The sequence below is a fragment of the Salminus brasiliensis genome, chromosome 10, assembly GCF_030463535.1.
Source record: "Salminus brasiliensis chromosome 10, fSalBra1.hap2, whole genome shotgun sequence".
Taxonomy (NCBI): domain Eukaryota; kingdom Metazoa; phylum Chordata; class Actinopteri; order Characiformes; family Bryconidae; genus Salminus; species Salminus brasiliensis.
In genome coordinates, this window is record NC_132887.1 from 30,205,719 (window position 1) to 30,224,265 (window position 18,547).

At 37.6% G+C, this 18,547-nt stretch overlaps 1 protein-coding gene across 4 annotated transcripts in view; it reads left to right on the plus strand.

Annotated features, from left to right (window-relative positions):
• Window positions 1-18,547, plus strand: part of fsip1 (fibrous sheath interacting protein 1) — a 104,522-nt gene that overhangs the window by 12,320 nt on the left and 73,655 nt on the right. For all 4 annotated transcript variants that reach the window (XM_072689783.1, XM_072689782.1, XM_072689780.1 and 1 more), the window contains exon 9: window positions 2,045-2,212. In XM_072689783.1, the coding sequence (XP_072545884.1) occupies window positions 2,045-2,212 (168 nt within the window). The remainder of the gene's footprint in view (window positions 1-2,044; window positions 2,213-18,547) is intronic.

Below are 18,547 nucleotides of genomic sequence, written 5' to 3' on the forward strand. Positions count from 1 at the left end.
AGCTAAATGAATAACCCTTAATTGAAATCTCAACATGTATCCTCCCCTTGCTTAATGCTTTTCTGTCCACTTTTTTTCTTTTGTTGTTTTTTCCACACATCATAATACAGCAGTGCTACTTGATGTTCAGCTCAACCACATCCAGATGTGTCTTGTATTACATCATTTTTCTTTTTCGGGTGTCCGGGCAGATAGGAGTGGATCAGCTCCGGAATCAGCGGGCGGAACCCAGTGTCTTAGTTAAGTCTAGTGTTGTGTTACCATGGAAGTGGCAAACAGGAAAAAACAGCAGAATATTCTGAAAAAAATCTGCATTTCGTGGTAATATCACATTTTAAATAGTAGTCTGACGCAAATCATAAACCTAAATAAAATTTTAATGGAGATGTCAGTTTTTATTTTCAGTCTCTGCATAAAGTCTCTGAGTGTTATCTATGCTGTTTGAAAACCAGGCTGTAGTTCACTGATTAATAAGCGTCTAAAGACTAAAGTCATATTATCATAATTTATTTTTAAGTTTATTTGCTAAAGTTAACTTTCTGTCTTATTGTCTTAGATTTTGTAAGCTAATTCTGCTGAGAGATTTCTTTTTTTTTATTTCTAAAGGAATATCATTTGATCTCAGAAATATGTAATTTTTCAGAGTGGTTTTATTAGCCTTCCAAGGACTGGTGCAGTAGCCGTAAATCCTAATATATTTCCCCGCACTTGGGAATCTCAACCACAAAACGTTTCTCATATTCTAATGTGGCCACTCGGTGAGATCACAGAAAAAAAATAATTGGGATATATGGTGACCCTCCAGCCTGCTATGGGCAGCATGACAGCCATTACCTCAATCCTACAGTGCCCCTGACCTCACCATACACTGGACTGCATCGTAGGCCCACAGTCCTTTGGGAGATTTGCTCATTTGGAAACTGGGGTGGGAAGGTTAGTCAGTTAGTGTGAAACCTGCTTTTAACTGGGAGATTTGGCCTGGGAAATGAGCAGAGCAATGAGGTCCTTGTCAGTGTGCCAATGGCAGATACCAGGTGCAGGAAAACACTGACTCTTTGTTTGGGTGATAGAGGTTATAAATTAATCTCAACTCTTAAGTATAATATCCAAATGCTTTTAAGTGTTTTAGTTTCCACCAACATAAAATATTTTACCAATAGAAAAATATCCTATATCCAGAACGTTTGTTTTGACAATAATTCATTACTTTTCTAGCATTGAAACATATAGGGTCTGGTGTGCTAAACCTTTTGTGCCAGTTTCTGTGTGATATTTGAAGGGTTTCTTGCATGCAACTTACCCCACAGCATGTCAGTAGGATTAAGAGCTAGACTTCAACTTGGCTATTCCATTTCTTTTGAGCCATACCTTTGTTAATTTACTGGAGTGTTTTGGGTCATTGTGATGTTGCATGGTCCATCTCTGCTTCAGCTTCAGTTTTTGGACAGATTATATTTTCCTCAAGCACCTTCTGATACAATATTGAACTCTTAGTGGTTTCTATGATGGAGAACTTGCCAGGCCCTGCTGCAGCAAAGCTTCCCCAAACCTTGACATTTCCACCTCTAGTATCTATTGAAAAGAGCACACCGGGCCGGGCCCTCGTTTAGCTGCTCCTCATTAATAGTCCAGCTCTGCAGACACTATTACAACAGCAGTAATGTATGGACTCTGATTAGTGGGGAAGGGGTGTCTGTGAGCTGATCTATTCACACATAAGTGAATGGGGCCCACCTTAAATGATTAACATAGATTGGTTTTATGGCTAATCACTACAAACCATGGAAAATGTGACCTCATGATGGACATATGTGTGAAAGTGTGACTAATGTGTGGAAAAATTAAGAACTCAGTTAAGAAAAAATCTTTTAAAGTATATTTTCCCTTTAAATACAGTAAGTAAGAATAAGTGTGGAGCATCACACACAACCCACCCCAACCTTTCGACTCATCTAAATTATACCCATTAAAATCTTGCTGTCTTTTTTTAGCACATCTCCACTATTTGAACTGCTCAAAACATGTTATATTGTTCTCCTTGCAGACAGACGTTTTACTGTGTACTGTACCCACCACATCTGGTGAGGGTTACACACCCGAGCCAGCCGAGCTTGACCAACTCCTTCATATTGATGCCAGACTGCAGCTTCTACTTCCTGTCGAGGACTTCTTCTCTGTGAAAAGCCCATATACTGACCTCAGCCTGACCCAGGTATGTGTTGTTCGCAGTTTATACATCTGCGGCTTCTAGGAGCTCCTATTTCTGCGCAGAATGCCAATCACCCCAGTAGCATGACAAAACCATAAAAACTGCAGTGGACATTGCAGGAGGTTGTGTCCTCAGGTCAGGAGGAGAAATAATGGTTTCCCTAAATGAATCCCAAAAGTCAGCTTGGCATCTGTTTGCTCTACACTGTAAAAGCTTTATTTGGGGGTGTTGCCTCTCCCTTAGGAGGAACAGAGCTATGTCACGCTTTTCGTGTAATGCATATTACATGCTTTTGACTGTGTTACCACTGATTGCTCTACATGTAATAATAGCAGCCTCTTTTCTATTCTTCTTTATTTTTTTCTGTAGACCATTACCAAAATGCTAGCTGTTTTTCACATTGTGTGAACATCTTGTTACATTAACATGCATTAAAGTGAAAGGACATTTTCCCTTCTCCTATAAAGTTGCCAACCCAGAGATACAAGGTTTTGCTTTGACAACGAAGCTGCACAGCATGCTCAATGGGTGGGACTGTACATCCATCTGTTGCCATGGTTTTTCCTTATTTGCTTGTTCATCATTCACACGTGCATGTCTAGCGTGTTGTTGGTGATATATATTGCGAGATTTACTATCATTACCTAAAAGAGTCTTGATGCTTCAAGAAATTCTAACACAAAGGAGGAAAAAACAAACTCTTAAAAGTGGGCGTGGCAAATTGAGGTGGATAACAACGCATGTATTTGTCCTGAATCGTCGCAGGACAGATGTGTACGCATTCGTATGGAGAGAATCTCATAAAATTTTGTATCTACTAAAGCATGGTGATGATGTATACTTTGATTTTCATTACTGTTACATTCTACTGTATTTAATAGCATTGAGGAAGCACAGTTTTTGACTTTGGATTGAAGAGTTAATGAACAGCAAGCAAGTACTTCAAGGAGTCTGTTATTAAAATATAAAATGTTAGAAAAAGTTACAAAAAAGGTGGTAAAGACCAGTGTAATTACCACAAACCTTATTCATGAAAGTAGCTTATAAACAAGCCCAAATTGAAACTTACGGACAAATGTACAGAAAGCCATGTCTCTGATTCTCTGACGTAAGTGCAGTACAAGTGAAGAATGTTGAATCGTAGTTGATGAAATGCTTCTGTGCATGGAAATACTCGCCTAAGCACAACATTCTCATTAATATATTATTTGTCAATATATAATATATATATTTAGATGAAATACACCCGCTTCCATGCAGATCTTTCACAAGTGAGCTAGTAAAAAAAGGAGCGGGGAAACATAACTTAATAGTTTTAATATTATATAATAATAAAAACACAATAAAAATAACATGACATTGTGGTATAATTATTGCCCCTGCGTTGTATTACTGCAGCTATGAGCACACTGCTAAGGAACGTCAATAGTCTTAGCAGGTTTTTTAATCATTGTACATATAAATTACACATATAAATTATATAAAAAATATAGAAAATTTCAGGTATTTAAACTTAATAACTTGCTCACATTTACATATATTCCGGTCAGACGTAAGTTATGAACTGTAAGTAGAAGTTGTGTGCCCTCATTTTACAATCAGATTTGACTATATGCAATTTAATGAATGAGAGACACTTTTGTTAAATTAATCTTTTGCTTTTGTTCTTTTCGAGTTAAAAGAATAGTTTAGTTACTCTTAACCCCAAATGTAGTTGATCAGCCAAGACATGTTTGTTGACCAAAGCTTGTTTTTTAGTAATAGAACTAGTACATTTAATGCAAGTAAAAATGTCTGTCAACCAAAAAGATTAGCAAGATAAAGTGACATTCATTTGTTTTGGCTATGTTATCCTTATAGCTCAAATGCAAAACTGAAGAATTACATTTTGGACACTAGTCTTGGCTGTCTTGAGTGTCTTAAGTGGGAAATTGTGTAAATCTTGTTTTTTTGCAGCACCGTCCCTTTAAGCACAATGACTTATCCTAAAACAATGCTCTACTGCTAATGACTTTTACACACTATGTGCAGTGTTAATACTCTCATTTATACTGGCTTGAGGCGAAGGAGCTTGGAAAAGTAGCACAGATAATAATTTCAGATCGATAAATTCCAGATTGATTGTCCAGTACGGCACATAGACACAAGCATGTGCTTCTAATTTACAAAGGCCAGAGTAACCTTGAAAACCTGCGGTAATAAAAGTCAGAGAGTTACATAACAGTGGCGAAGCAGTCACAAAGGCATCCTGACAATCTGCTCTACGCAGAAGGTTTGGAAATAACTTAGCAGAGTGGTCAGAGGTGAAACTGTTATTTTAACCATGTATATTTCAACCAAAACGTGCAGGAATATCTTTATGATGATAATGCATATAGCTCTCATGCATATAACTCATGCATACTGCTCAACATATTACTGTACAAAAGTCAATACATTTAATGACGTTAAAGCCTGGACTTGAGGTTGTCAGTCTATTGTTTTGAAATACCATCAGCTTCAGCAGTTTGATTTCTACTTTTTCTCTGCTTCTTCGTGATCAGCTGCACGTCCTTTCAGACCCTCTGTTGAGTCATCTTCTCACAGTGGTAGACTAGATAGACCCGCCTGTGGATTTTTTTCAGATCTGAATTGAGAGTGTGGTTTGATGTACTCCAGTCTCGCAAAGATGAAAGGTTAAAGTGCTGTTTATCCAAGGGAAAAGGTGTGGTGGAATACCAGGTCTTGCACGGTTGTTAGGAGGTCCGTTATTTCTGTACATTTGAACTTTAGTTCTGGAAAAATCCTCTGCCCATTTATTTCTTTTTACCATCTGCTTTCTAATGTAAATGGATTATTATTATTATTATCTAATCTCCTTAAAAGAACATATTCTGAAAAATGTATAACTTAATAAAGTAATAGTGATTTCTGACTAATGCACAGTGTACTGTGTGCAGAACTTTTTTCTAAGTCTGTTAGAAAACAAACCCAGTTAGTTAGCTCTTTGTGAGATTGGTTGAGCAGATGCAACAGTGTGCAAAAGGTAGCTATTTTGAGGAATCTGACATGAGAGATTTGTTTGTTCATATTAGTTTTGGTCACTGCAAAATTCCATACATGAATTGTCATAGTGTTAATGTAGAAAAACATTTTGTTCTTAGTATTTCTAATCCCAAATCAGAAACGTATGTGGGAGCTAAAAGCCACATAGGGCCAGGTCAGGGCTAAAAGTCATCAAGGCCAGATGGCTCATTCCTGGCTTTTGTCCTCTTTTGAGATTCTGCTGAGGGACAGGAAATGTCATGAATGATGAAATATTGAGATCTGTTCTCTCTCCTTGACTGTCCACCTGGGGCTGAGGCAAGGCCTATAACCTCAACCTTGGGGACTATAGCATTAGTTATTTAGCTTTAGGGCTAGAAGGGCAGAGTCCAAAGACTTGTCTTAAGTGAATATGAACGTCCTATTGGTCTCCGAGGATTTTATTAATGGTCGCTCCAAGTGCAACATTTAGAACGAGGCCAGTGGTCAGGATCCCGATGTTTTAGTAATGTAGTATGCTGTACAGTTGTCATATGTTGTTCTGTGAGAAGCAGATGAACAGTGGGATAGGCCTTTAGGATCAGACTTTACATTCTTGTTCTGGCCCACAACCAAAATCAGATTTCGGCATCCATCAAAGTTACATTTAAATTCTGATGCATTAATGTGCATTAATGTTAATGTGGTTATTTGGATGATGCCTTTAATAAACTCTCTCAGCACACTTCTGTTCATTGTCTATACAGCAACGGACAACTGCAGCAGTGTGCCTAAAAATTAGGTAAAATCTTATCTAACTTACCTCACCTAACATGCTTTGCTTTCCTAAACCCAGCATTTATGTTGAAAACATGTCATGTTCAGCTAAGTATTCATGATAAAGCACAACACCAGTGATGTTTTCTTACATATACCTGCGTTGAAAAAGTAGTATCTCTAGCCACTCTTGACAAAAAGAAGTACCTCTTTGTCACGAGACAGAGGCGGACGTACCCGAAGGATAATTGTTTTAATACAAGACAAGAAAACAGAAACAAGCACAAAGTTTAGCAAAATAAAGAACACAAGACATGAACAGGCCACATCAACTAACATTTGTGCACATACATGCACAAGCGCACACATGCACAAGACCAGACAAGGGACGACTGAAACAAAGGGGTACTCATACAGAACAAGAGACTCCCGAGGAACACCTGGGACTAACAAGGGGGTGTGGCTACAAAGGAGACACTGGTGGAACACTAATGGACAGGCGTGGCTAGGGCAGACAGGACCAAAACAGAGCCATGTGCTTGGGAGCACATGGCAAATCCAAGCAAAGGCAGACATGACAACAGGGGCAGGCATGACACTCTTGCCACGGGGTTGTGTATGTTTCTGTGGCTGCACCACTATCAATCACAATGTGATCTGAAAGGTTCACAAATGTAGGATCATTGAGAGAGGTTTTATATTTACAGTTGAGTTGACACCCTTTTTAATTAGCTGTGCTTTACGTTATTTGTGAAAGAATGTATTAAAGGGCATTAAAGTAAATGTGCAATTTTTAAAAACAATAATTCTCAAATATAACACTTGAGGTGTGACCTACTATTAACCAAAGATGTTCTCCTTGTAACAACTTTTTCGACTTTTCAAAGAACTTTTTAAAGAGATGAAAAGTTGCTCATTGCCATCTGCAGGTTACCCATAATTACTTGCATTACAAACTTAAAATACAAATGTATCACCCCAGATCAATTATTATTCATTCAGAGGCAATTATTGTAGAAATTGTTACTCCTAGATTATTGAGAAAAATAATTCAGAAATGTATTTATATATTTATATTTATTTATATATTAGATATTTATAGATATCTGTTGCCTACATTGTAAGTGATAATAGTATATTTCACTAATCGTAAGGTTTTACAAGTTTTGAATGACAAAATTGATGTTTACAGAAGATATAAATTAATAAATATTAGCAAATAGTAATATCAAATTTTGATCCTGAATGTCATAATATATTTCCCTTATTTTGAAATGGAAGTTTCACAATTCTCTTAAGTGGCTTTCCTTTTCAAGGTTAAATCAATGTTTAAAGTTTCCAGTTGAAATGTTAGACTTCTGTCATCCTGGCTTAAGTCATCAACCCATTTTGCTAAGAAACTCTACTTATGTCCTTATTTTGTAGACAGTAGACAAATAATGCTGTATGGAAGAAATGCTTAGCCTTCTGTATAGCATGTATTTGATTCTGTGTTCCCGACAGGCTGAATTGTTATGCTTCTGCATAGACGTTTTATTAAAACCGTTTGGGTAATGCTGCCTATCTACTCACGTGCAGGACTGCTCACCTCCACATTGTCATGCACACTGCCTGCTGGACTCGAGCCCTCGAAAACCCCAGGTTGCACATTTCGCCATTATACTGATTGGCAAAGGCTAACTGTCTCTTCTACTGGCCAGAAGAGCATTGCTGGGCTATTCTATCATTGCGCAGCACTTCCAGGATCTATGAGAAAATCGCAGTTGGAAGGGTTTGTTCGATTTGTTTCAGGCCTGTCAGCAAAAGGAACACTTGAAGCACTTGCTAGCTAATCATCACAGGTTTTCTGTCAAATCCTAACCCTTCCATATGTTGTCAGACACATGAGCAAGACTAAAGCCATGTGTCCATGCCATTGCAAAGGAGTTCAGCTAAGGTTTCTCAGGTTTAGAACCAAAAAGTTTAAGTGGCTTTGTAGTCACTTTTCTGAAGGCCTTATCCAGTAGAATAAATGCAGATTTTATAAACAGCCTGTATATATTTTTAATCTATAGCCACTGTAACACTGAAACAGAATAATAAAAAACACATTCAGATGTACCATGATATTAAGAGGACATTGCGTTGTGGTAACGGATTTGTTCATTCATAAATGTGATTTATGAATGAGATATTTCACCACTTCTGTGCATGTACTGTTAGCTAATCATAAACCACACCATCATGCAGAAAAAGTAATTGTCTTAGAAAGAAGCTGATGTGGATTTAATTATCTTTTGTATAAGATTTTAACATTTTCTATAAGGATTTAACATTCAGACAAACTTTTCAATTTTAGTTTAACCAAACCTAAAATTCAGAGAGCATTCACACAGAAATCAATATATAAAGACCTACATTTACCAAGCACAATATTAGGAACACTATAATAATTTTTTAGAGCCTCCTTTTACTCTCACTTCTTTGTGGCATGAATTCCACAAGATGTTGAAAACATTCCTTTGTGATTCTGGGTTATGTTTAGAGGATTGTGTAATTCAGTTCCCACAGTTTTGTAAGGATTACTGTCATACTACGAATTTCCTGTTGTACCACATCCCAAATATGTTCTATTGGATTTCAGAACTGGTGACTGGGAATGCCCCTGAATAACTCTGAATTCAATGTGATGTTCATGAAAACAGTTTGAGATGACTTTTGCTTTGCGAGATGGCGCATTATCATGCTGGTAGTAGAGTAAATTGTGGCCATGTAGGGATGCACATGGTCAGCAACAATACAGATGTAGTATTCAAGCAATGATTGATTTGTAGTAATGGCTCCAAAGTGTGGTCCAACTATATATTATATATTATATACCAAACAATAAATGTGTTTTCTATTTCATGCAGATGTGTCATTAGTAAACCAAAAGAAAGAAAACATTCAGCATCTCATGAGCCAGTTGCCCTCAAAGTCCTTGTAGGCAAGCATGTTCAGTTGGCAGTTTTGCAACACAGGCGGGGAGTTATTTGCTGCCACACAAGACCAGACTCTCTGTGAATGGACAGAGACCAAAATGCTTGACAGTGAAGGTCAAATTATTTTTACATCGCTGATAAAATCTGACAAAAAAGTTTGTTTGATTTGAAATTGGTTATTGCTTTAGCCTCTTCGTAAAACTATCTATGCTTACCCAACTTTCCAACAGGCCATTTAACATTATTAAGAGCTGTTTTGAGCATAGCTAACTAGAACACAACACAGAAATATTGGAGTGTTACAAAACAGAAGAGAGTGGTTGAAGGTGCTAAATGTAAATCTTCCACCCAAACGTCCATACGTTCAAACTAGGTTATGAAGCTCTGGTGAAGCGGATGCTTTGAGTGCATGTGATGCTGTCAGGTTATGCGTAAGAGCCACCCTAAGAGCCTTACAAGCACCTGGCATGTCTGCTTCACCAAAGCTTCATAACCTCTACAAACTAAACGGTAAGGGCAGATGTACAGATGTTTAGGTATATTGTTTAAATCTTCCTCATATCATATATATCTGTAATTGTCCTCTGAGTTTGAGGTTGAGCAATAAGTGCACAGCTCATGAGATTAAATAGCTTTAAATAGCTTTACAGTGTTAAAATTAGAACTAAAAGTATAAGTATAAAGTGAAAGGAACAGAAAGTGTTTCAACAAATTGTAATTATATTTTAAAACGCTGGCCGTAGTATGTATGGTTTACATAATCTTGCCTCTCTACACAACACCTTAATAGATTTTAAATTAAGCAATCAAGTTTTAATTGATTTCTATTTTAATACAGTTTAGCTTAGGACTGTACTTAACTCAGAATTTTGTCAGTTGAATCAGAGTTGGCCGTTCAATATGCAGGATTCAACAATTCACTGAATAGTCTTTTTTTCCCATATGAGAACATATTGTGAGCACTTAAAAATCAGTCAAAGAAACACTGCATATGATGAAAGATTGCAGACTATTTTAATTACATATGCATTGCTTACATATAATGTCAGGCAGCCAGGATTTGTAGAATATTGTGACAGGCAGTAGCATGTATTTATGTTTAAAATCAACAGGATAAGCCTACTTCATTATTTCTCTTTAGAAAAATAAAATCTCATTAATAATACTAAATGACGATAACTAAATAAATGACTTATGTTTTAGTTTATTTTAGAGGAAAAGAAAAATGGTAGTCCTGACAGAATTTTGCTGTGAATTTGCTTTAAAATAATAATTTCTCATCTTCGACAAGCTTATTAGGCGACTGCATTTTTCATTAAATATAAATAAATCTTGCATGTAAATGAATAAATAATCAAATTAAACACATGTGATTTAGATTATGAAATATTTAAGATGAAAAGGCAAATGTTTGTCTTCAGTCTCTTTCCTGCACAGCTAATAGGTCTCAAAGGAAAGATTGGCCTGACCTATATAAATCACAAGGCAGACGTGTAATCAAACTTCCCTGTGTTATAACAGGCCCAGTGGGATATAAAGAGCATATATTTTGAATTAGCCTGTTAATAGACTTAGTGTCTGCAGTAAATCTGGAGAATGGATGCCTAGCAACCAATGTTCGATGTTGTTTAATGATGAGAGAGTTCTTGCACACAGAGCTTGTATTTAAGTTTGTTAGGATTCTCCCTTAAAACACACCTCCATTCTTTAGATCTTTTCTGAAGCATTGTCACTACTAGCCTTACTTACCACCTCCTCAGCCTTGTCAGGCCCTCGTTATCGCGCCTACCTCCGGGGCAATCCCGGGTCGCCGGCTACAGGCCCATATAAGGACTTTTGCCTCATTTCCGGTTCATTTGTGTTCATTCCATGTTCATGTGTTGCACCTGGGACTAGGAGGATTTAAGGAGCCTACCTACAGAGAGTGACTACCGTAAATTGATTCTCCACGTGTCTGTGGCGTGTTTCTGTTGGCTAGTATCTGATCCTGTTCAAGTTATCTCCAAGTCTCGAGGCAAGCCCGTTACGACGCGTCCAGTTCATGCTCCCTGGCAGCTCAAGCTCACGAGGCAGTCACGGCATACTCAGGTTGGGCTTGCCCCGTTAACTGGTTCATGCAGCTGGTTCTCCGGCTATGTTTACATAGCGCGTGGCTCTAGTATAGTTCTAGTTTCCCTTTAGTTTCGCCCAAGCACGTCTTGTGGCTGTTTAAGTACTCCCTGCTATTTTCCCAAGCGAGGCTTGCAGTTTGAGTTTAGTTATCTCTCCCCGACTTACCAAGCTAGGCTTGTGATTTTTGGTTTTCCCCTTCCCACATTCTGGTCACTCCCTGCTCCTCCCAGTCCCAGGTTTGTTGTGTTCACCATTTTGTTTGTCACATTCTGTTTGTGTTCCAGTTTTGCCCATTAGATTGCTGCTCATTTCACTGCACCTTCTTTTGTTTCCCTGTTGTGTTTTAATAAAACCTTACTTAGTTCCATCTCTGAGAGTGTTCATCCTGTCATTGTCTGGCCGCACACGCCATGACAAGCCTCAGCCTCTGCCTGCCTCAACAGTGAACCACCAATGCATTTTCTTTTAGCAAACACACCAGATAGCCCCAGTAAACTATAAAAATATATTTATGATTCTCATTTTTTCGAATTCTTCTTTAAAATGTAAGCATTGTTCATTTTGGTTTGTTTTACAAAAAAATGTCTTGACTCAAAAGTATTGGGACAAACGAACAATTCAATATAAATAAATATAACATTTGAAAGCAAATCTTTTACAGTCAGTGATTGCATTATATCTAGAACCCGTTAGCATTACAAAATACTGAGTTTCCTTCCTTGAGATGCTTTGCCAGGTCTGTACTACTTGCTTGTGGGTCTTCGTGACTGAAAAGCACCTTGTTAAATACACCAACTAGAAATCATTATGAATTTCTTTAAGTATATAAATGATTTGTTAACATACAAATTTATTGATCGAGATTGATTTTCTTTCACTTTGATTCATGCCATTTTCTCTAGCTTGCCTAAGTAGCGAATTACTTTTAATTAATAGCCTCCTATATTTTACTGTGTTGCATGCTGATTTATTGTTGTTTTAAACCCTAAAACATTTACATAGTTGTAGAATAGCAGCATGGCTGTTACTGGGAAAAATCTGACCACCACCTCATCTTACTCAGAATTTCCTTAATATTCTATTCTATTACTAAAATATTGCCACTATGATAACTTACAATACACCAACAACACATGTGTTGTGAGTCCTTAAGCAGCCTATGGCCTATGGAAACTGTTATTACAAACATCTATTACCATAGAATAGTCCCTGTAGTTACTGAGTAATACACCTTAGTGTGTAAAAAGCCTTTCTGCATTAAGGGCTTAATATTACATGGTTAAACATTTTGCCTGTATTTAACCAAAATGACATACATTTGTTGGATCATGTGAACACCTTAATTCATGCAAACATTCATCTAGAGTGGCTCTGAATGGTCAGGATGCTCAGGTTGCTATCACCACCATATCTTACAACAGTTGGTGCATTGTTTTTGGGGTTAAATGGCTCATCTTTACTTCTCCAAACAACTTTGACTTATCTGACTATAAAACTTTCTTCCAGAAGGCTTTTTCTTTGTCTGTGTAGTTAGCTGCAAAATGTAATCAGGGCCACCGGTTTCCTTTCAGCTGAGGGTGACAGTTTGTGTATTTTTCCAAACTGTTATACTTCTGTTTGCAGCAACTTAAGTTTAAACTGATGATCTTAGAATCTGAAGTTGTTTGCAAATGGCTCCGAAAGACATTCCTGACTTGTGGAAATGTATGAACCTTCTTCTCAGACCTTCTCTGAGGTCTTTTGAACTTTTCCATTGTATTGTGTGTTGGTCAAGAGTGCTGTCAAGCAATGCCTTTTAATGTGGGCACAAAGAAACTACCTGCTATAGTCAATCATGATCACTGTAAGGAAGTTAAGATGCCTTGAACATGGCAAGACATTTTGGAACATTTACTACCACTAAATTAATAAATGTATATTTATGATCGGCAAAATTCTAACTTCAGCAAACTCTAGTTTCTGTTAAAGTTGTAGGAATCCTGTTCAAACAGGACAGTTTAAAGAAATAATTGCAATATTTGGGTGTATGTAAACCTCTGACTGTACATGTACATGTTTTTTTCCTTACACACATAACTGCATTTATTCATGCAATTGAATTGAATTGAAAAATTGCAAGTTTGAATGTCAATGGACTAATTCTAACGTGTATTAATCATCATTAAACCAGTCAACATGTCTTTGTTCTGAGAACTGTTGTGTTGCTTTTGGAGAGACCACACATGACAAAGTTACGGAGATCAAAGCTCTGTAAGAAAGTGCTCATAAAGTTTATAATGCCTCATTAAGGCATTAGAACACTCTGTTCTCGGCTTTGTCCAAATACTTATACAAAACTTCCTTTCCTCTCTGCTTTCATTGATTTCCTTGATTTTGATCTGTAGCTCTTGTTTCTCAAGTTTCCACTTTGTGCTTTTACTCAGTTTCATTCAGCTATTTATTTGATATTGTGTCACTTTTTGTGCAAATTTTGTGTAAAGCAAGTGAAATACTACAAGATAAAAAATTCTTGCACCTTATACTTGGGGTTGCACATGGGGCCTCGCCCATTCCTTTCACTCCTTTTCTAATCACGGGGTAATCAGCTAGGCATTTTCCTCCATCAGATCTTTGCTGGGTTCAGCACACCAACCACCAAATACTTTAATCTTGCTGTGAGCAGGATACATCAATCACAACGTTCGGATACTGGCTTGACAAGGATCCAGGAGCACAGTATAGCACTATGTTCATGGTCCTTTGTCTCAACCACAAAGTAGTCAGACCTATGGAATTTTTAAGAAATACTATAATGAAATATTGCATAAACAGATATAAAACCCACACCTAATTCCAAGCACCTCCCTTCATCAGCAGTTCCGCTGAATAAAGCCCATGACACTTCCGGACAGCTCAACAGTGAACTGTCTCAACGGTCATCCCAGACACATTCCCACAAGATCCCTTCACAAGATTTCGCTGGATTATTCACAACTTCGATAACGCTACACCAGAGCCTGTATCTCCCACCACACTACAACCTTCCCCACCCTACCTCAGCCCTTCATATCCACAATAACTGACTAGATCGCTCAGCTGCCTCTGACAGTTTCTTTATAGCTGCCCTCAAGATGTGTCCTCTAAAGCCGAATAAAAAAAGTATTGAACCTTTTTATAACAAATAACGAATTCAAAATCACATTGTTGTTCCATTGCCGTGTAATGGAGAGAACAGCGCCCCTATCATTCCTACTTTTTGGTAAAAACTCGTCGTGTTTGGAGGAAGAAGAATGGTGAGTTGCATCCCAAGAACACCATACCTTCTGTGAAGCATGGGGGTGGAAACATCATGCTTTGGGGCTGTTTTTCTGCAAAGGGGACAGGATGACTGATCCGTGTTAAGGGAAGAATGAACGGAGCCATGTATCATGAGATTTTAAGCCAAAACCTCCTTCTATCAGTGAGAGCATTGAAGATGGAACGTGACTGGGTCTTCCAGCATGACAATGATCCCAAACACACTGCTCGGGCATTGAAGGAGTGGCTCTGTAAAAAGCACTTCAAGGTCCTGGAGTGGCCTAGCCAGTCTCCAGACCTCAACCCCATAGACAATTTGTGAAGGGAGTTGAAAGTCTGTGTTGCCCAGCGACAGCCCCTAAACATCACTGCTCTAGAGGAGATCTGCATGGAGGAATGGGCCAAAATACCAGCTACAGTGTGTGCAAACCTGGTGAAGACTTACAGGAAAAGTTTGACCTCTGTCATTTCCAACAAAGGTTATGTTACAAAGTATTAAGTTTAACTTTTGTTATTGCCCAAATACTTATTTTCCACTATAATTTACAAATACATTTTTTAAACATCCTACAATGTGATTTCCTGGATTTTGTCTCTTATAGTTGAAATGTACCTATGATGAAAATTACAGACCTCTCCCATCTTTCTAAGTAGGAGAACTTGCACAATCAGTGGCTAACTAAATACTTTTTTGCCCCACTCTAACTGCACTACGCAGCTTTGGCAAAGCAGACAGGACAAATCTAGCAAGAATCGTGCAACCCTGCTTAACTTAAGTCATATTTGTGTAAAATCTTCTAATATTATTTTGAAGAATTTACAAAAAAAACTTTAATGTCAAAAACAGATTTCTACAAAGTAATGTCAATTAAATATATAAGTATAAATATAATGTCAATTAAATATATAATGTAAAATAAGTGATTGAATTATATATATATTAATATATATAAATATATATAAGTCAGTATTACGTAAATTCACCTTTGACTGCAATCACAGCACAGAGTGAGAGAGAAAGAATACTGATTAACCAGTGACTGGGCCTTCCAGACAGGTGTCTTTATACTACAATCACTGTGCTCAGGTGATCTTCAGTTCATTAATTGTGAGACTACTAGCACTATTTGGCTGGACCTAGGTCATTAGGTCAGTCACTTTAAATGAATATTTATACAATGACTTATTTTACAGTATTTTTTTATTTAATTGGCATTACTTTATGCCAAATCTGTTTTCACTTTGACATTAGAGCTTTTTGTAAATTCTTAGCAAATAGCCAAATAATATTAAGCATAAAAGCAAGAAAAGGGGGAAAAACATCCAAAGGGGTATATCACATTTGCAGTTTCTGCAGTATCAGTTTTGCAGAGACCACTGTTGTCATGACATTTAAAAAACAATATAGACCTGTATGTATGCTGTCTTTAATTATTAGAAGTAATTCATGTGATAAGTGCATGACATACAGAAGTAATATCAGATTCAAAATCCATCACGGAACAAAGATTGTGTGCATAGTCATTGTTAGTTAACAAAAATACTACAAATGTGATTATTAAAAAATATATATTATATGGGGCACCTTATAAATCAAAATCTTGTGATGATTATAAACGATACAATTGTTTTAAATATGTGTCAGCTGTTTAGTATTTCAGGTAACGTGACCAGGAGATGTTACATGGGAAAAGAACACAGAAACCTTCCATTTTTGCGCCTATTTTTTGACCATGTGTTCTCTTGATGGATTCTTCTGGCTGATCTGGTTGGCTGTACATGCAGTTCTGTCAAAGTCCCCCATTCAGTAGTGTGTGTTTAATCAGTGCAATAGCGTAACGTCACCAGCAGATTGTTACCATCTGAAAAGGTCAAATATTATGCTTAATGACACTGGTGCCAATTGTATGGATTTCAAGGACATGTGTAGGAGGAGAGCCTGGTTAGCCCAGATCCAGATGCTTTGAATAAATATTGAAGAACTATTCATGTCTTCAAAAATATGAATTCACTTACTTTATTTTGAGACAGCATTGTTCTAAGATTTCCACGTCTTAAAACTTTCCAGCTTGGATCCTTTCCAGCTCTTGTCCTGGTCTAACGCCATTGCTCTTTTGTCATTTCAACCCTTTTCCTCCTTTCACTTGCTAAAGCCATTTTTCAAAACAGGTCTCATTCATTCAGCTCTTTTAGAGGATAGTACTTTTTCTATACTGGTTACAGTATAGTTATACCTCACACTACTTGAGCTAAGACATCATACACTAAGGAGAAAATCTATTGTTTATAACACAAGTCCTCATTAGCAACCAACGCTGTACTGGCAGGGCTGATAACTCTCACACATTAGCCATAAGACTCACGCAATTAGTTCTAATCTCAGGCTATCATGCCACACTTATTTTAATGCATTTTTAACGATCCCCTTGTTCCCCCTCAAAACAACCTCTGGATGAATTTGACCAAACGTAGTCTACTCCAGATTTTACTGATTTAACACACACTAGACTGCAACAGCAGCCATCCATCCATTCTTCATTCCATACATTCATCCATCCCAAACTAGTCAAAATTCACTCCCATCCATCCCAATCATTAGTTTAGTGATAATTAAGCTGTTGCTGTTGTCCTCTTTGCTTCCTTCCATCCATCCATCCACCCTTCCAGTTATCCATAATAAGTCAAATGCACCCCCTAATCATTCATGTGGATTTAAAATCAGTATTGTTCTCCTCTGTCTGTCCATCCATCCATCCATCCACCCATCCATCAATTCATAGATCCTTCCATTCATTCATTCATCCAGCTGTCCTTCCTACTTTTCATTCAGCTATCCGTCCACCCTTCAATCCATCCAAAATTGGTATTGTTGTCCTCCTCTATCCATCAACCCATGCATCCTTCCATCCATCCATCCATCCATCCATCCATGCATCCTTCCATCCATCCATCCATCAATCCAGGCATCCTTCCATTAATCCATTCATCCAGCTATCCTTCCTACTTTTCATTCAGCTTTCAATCCATCCAAAATTGGTCAAAATTGGAAAAATAATCAATATTGTTGCCCTCCTCTATCCATCCATCCATCCATCCATCCATCCATCCATCCATCCATCAACCCATGCATCCTTCCATCCATCCATCAATCCAGGCATCCTTCCATTTATTCATTCACCCAGCTATCCTTCCTACTTTTCTTTCAATCCATCCAAAATTGGTCAAAATTGGAAAAAGAATCACTATTGTTGTTCTCCTCTATCCATCTATCCATCCATCTATCCATCCATCAACCCATGCATCCTTCCATCCATCTATCCATTCATCCATCCATCAATCCATGCATCCTTTCATCCATCAATCCAGTCATCCTTCCATCCATCTATCCATTCATCCACCCTTCTATCCATCCATCCATCAATCCATGCATCCTTTCATCCATCCATCCCTTCTTCTTTCGATTTTCTGTTCTATCATCTGTTATCCAAGTTCTACTTGTCCTATGTATTATACAGTCATATTAAAAGTTTTGACACCCCTGGTCAAATGAAGTATGATCTATTTTAAGAAACAGAAAGTATTTCAAATGAAGTATTTATGAACATATTTAGAAAATAAACAAATTTTGTCATTTGAAGTGGGGTGCCCAGTTGTTGAGGTAATATTTAAGTTAGTTTAAGTAGCGTGAAAGAGATTAGATATTTCACATTGATTTTTGAGCGTCAGCCCGGCAGTCAATAAATCTCAGTAATTTTGAGCATTTTTATGTGCGTCATGTTTTTTAGGCAGCCATGCGCTTTTAATCTGTTGAAAGCCCACATTTATCCAGACCACCCTCATTCGCCAAAAGCAGCGTTGCAACGTCCAGATGACCCGCAAGTTTATCTTCTAATACTACAGGAATGCGTGGCCCATCAAAGCATCATCTGTGAGTGATTCAGCCTTCGCTATTGTAAAAAAATGAATTTTTCATGCTCACCAGGGAACATTTCTATGTTGAGAAGGTTCAGTGTCATCACAGGGACATTGGGTACATGTCTGCTTCTCCACAAAACAACAGTTACTGCCAGTGCATAAGGATATTATAAGGATATAATGTTCTTCTCAAAGGAGGACAGCCCAAGATTTGTAGTGAAATGTAGTGAGGGGTGAGACATGCACTGGTTTCACTGGTGTCATTTTTTGTGCACTATGGAGGCTTTTATGCACC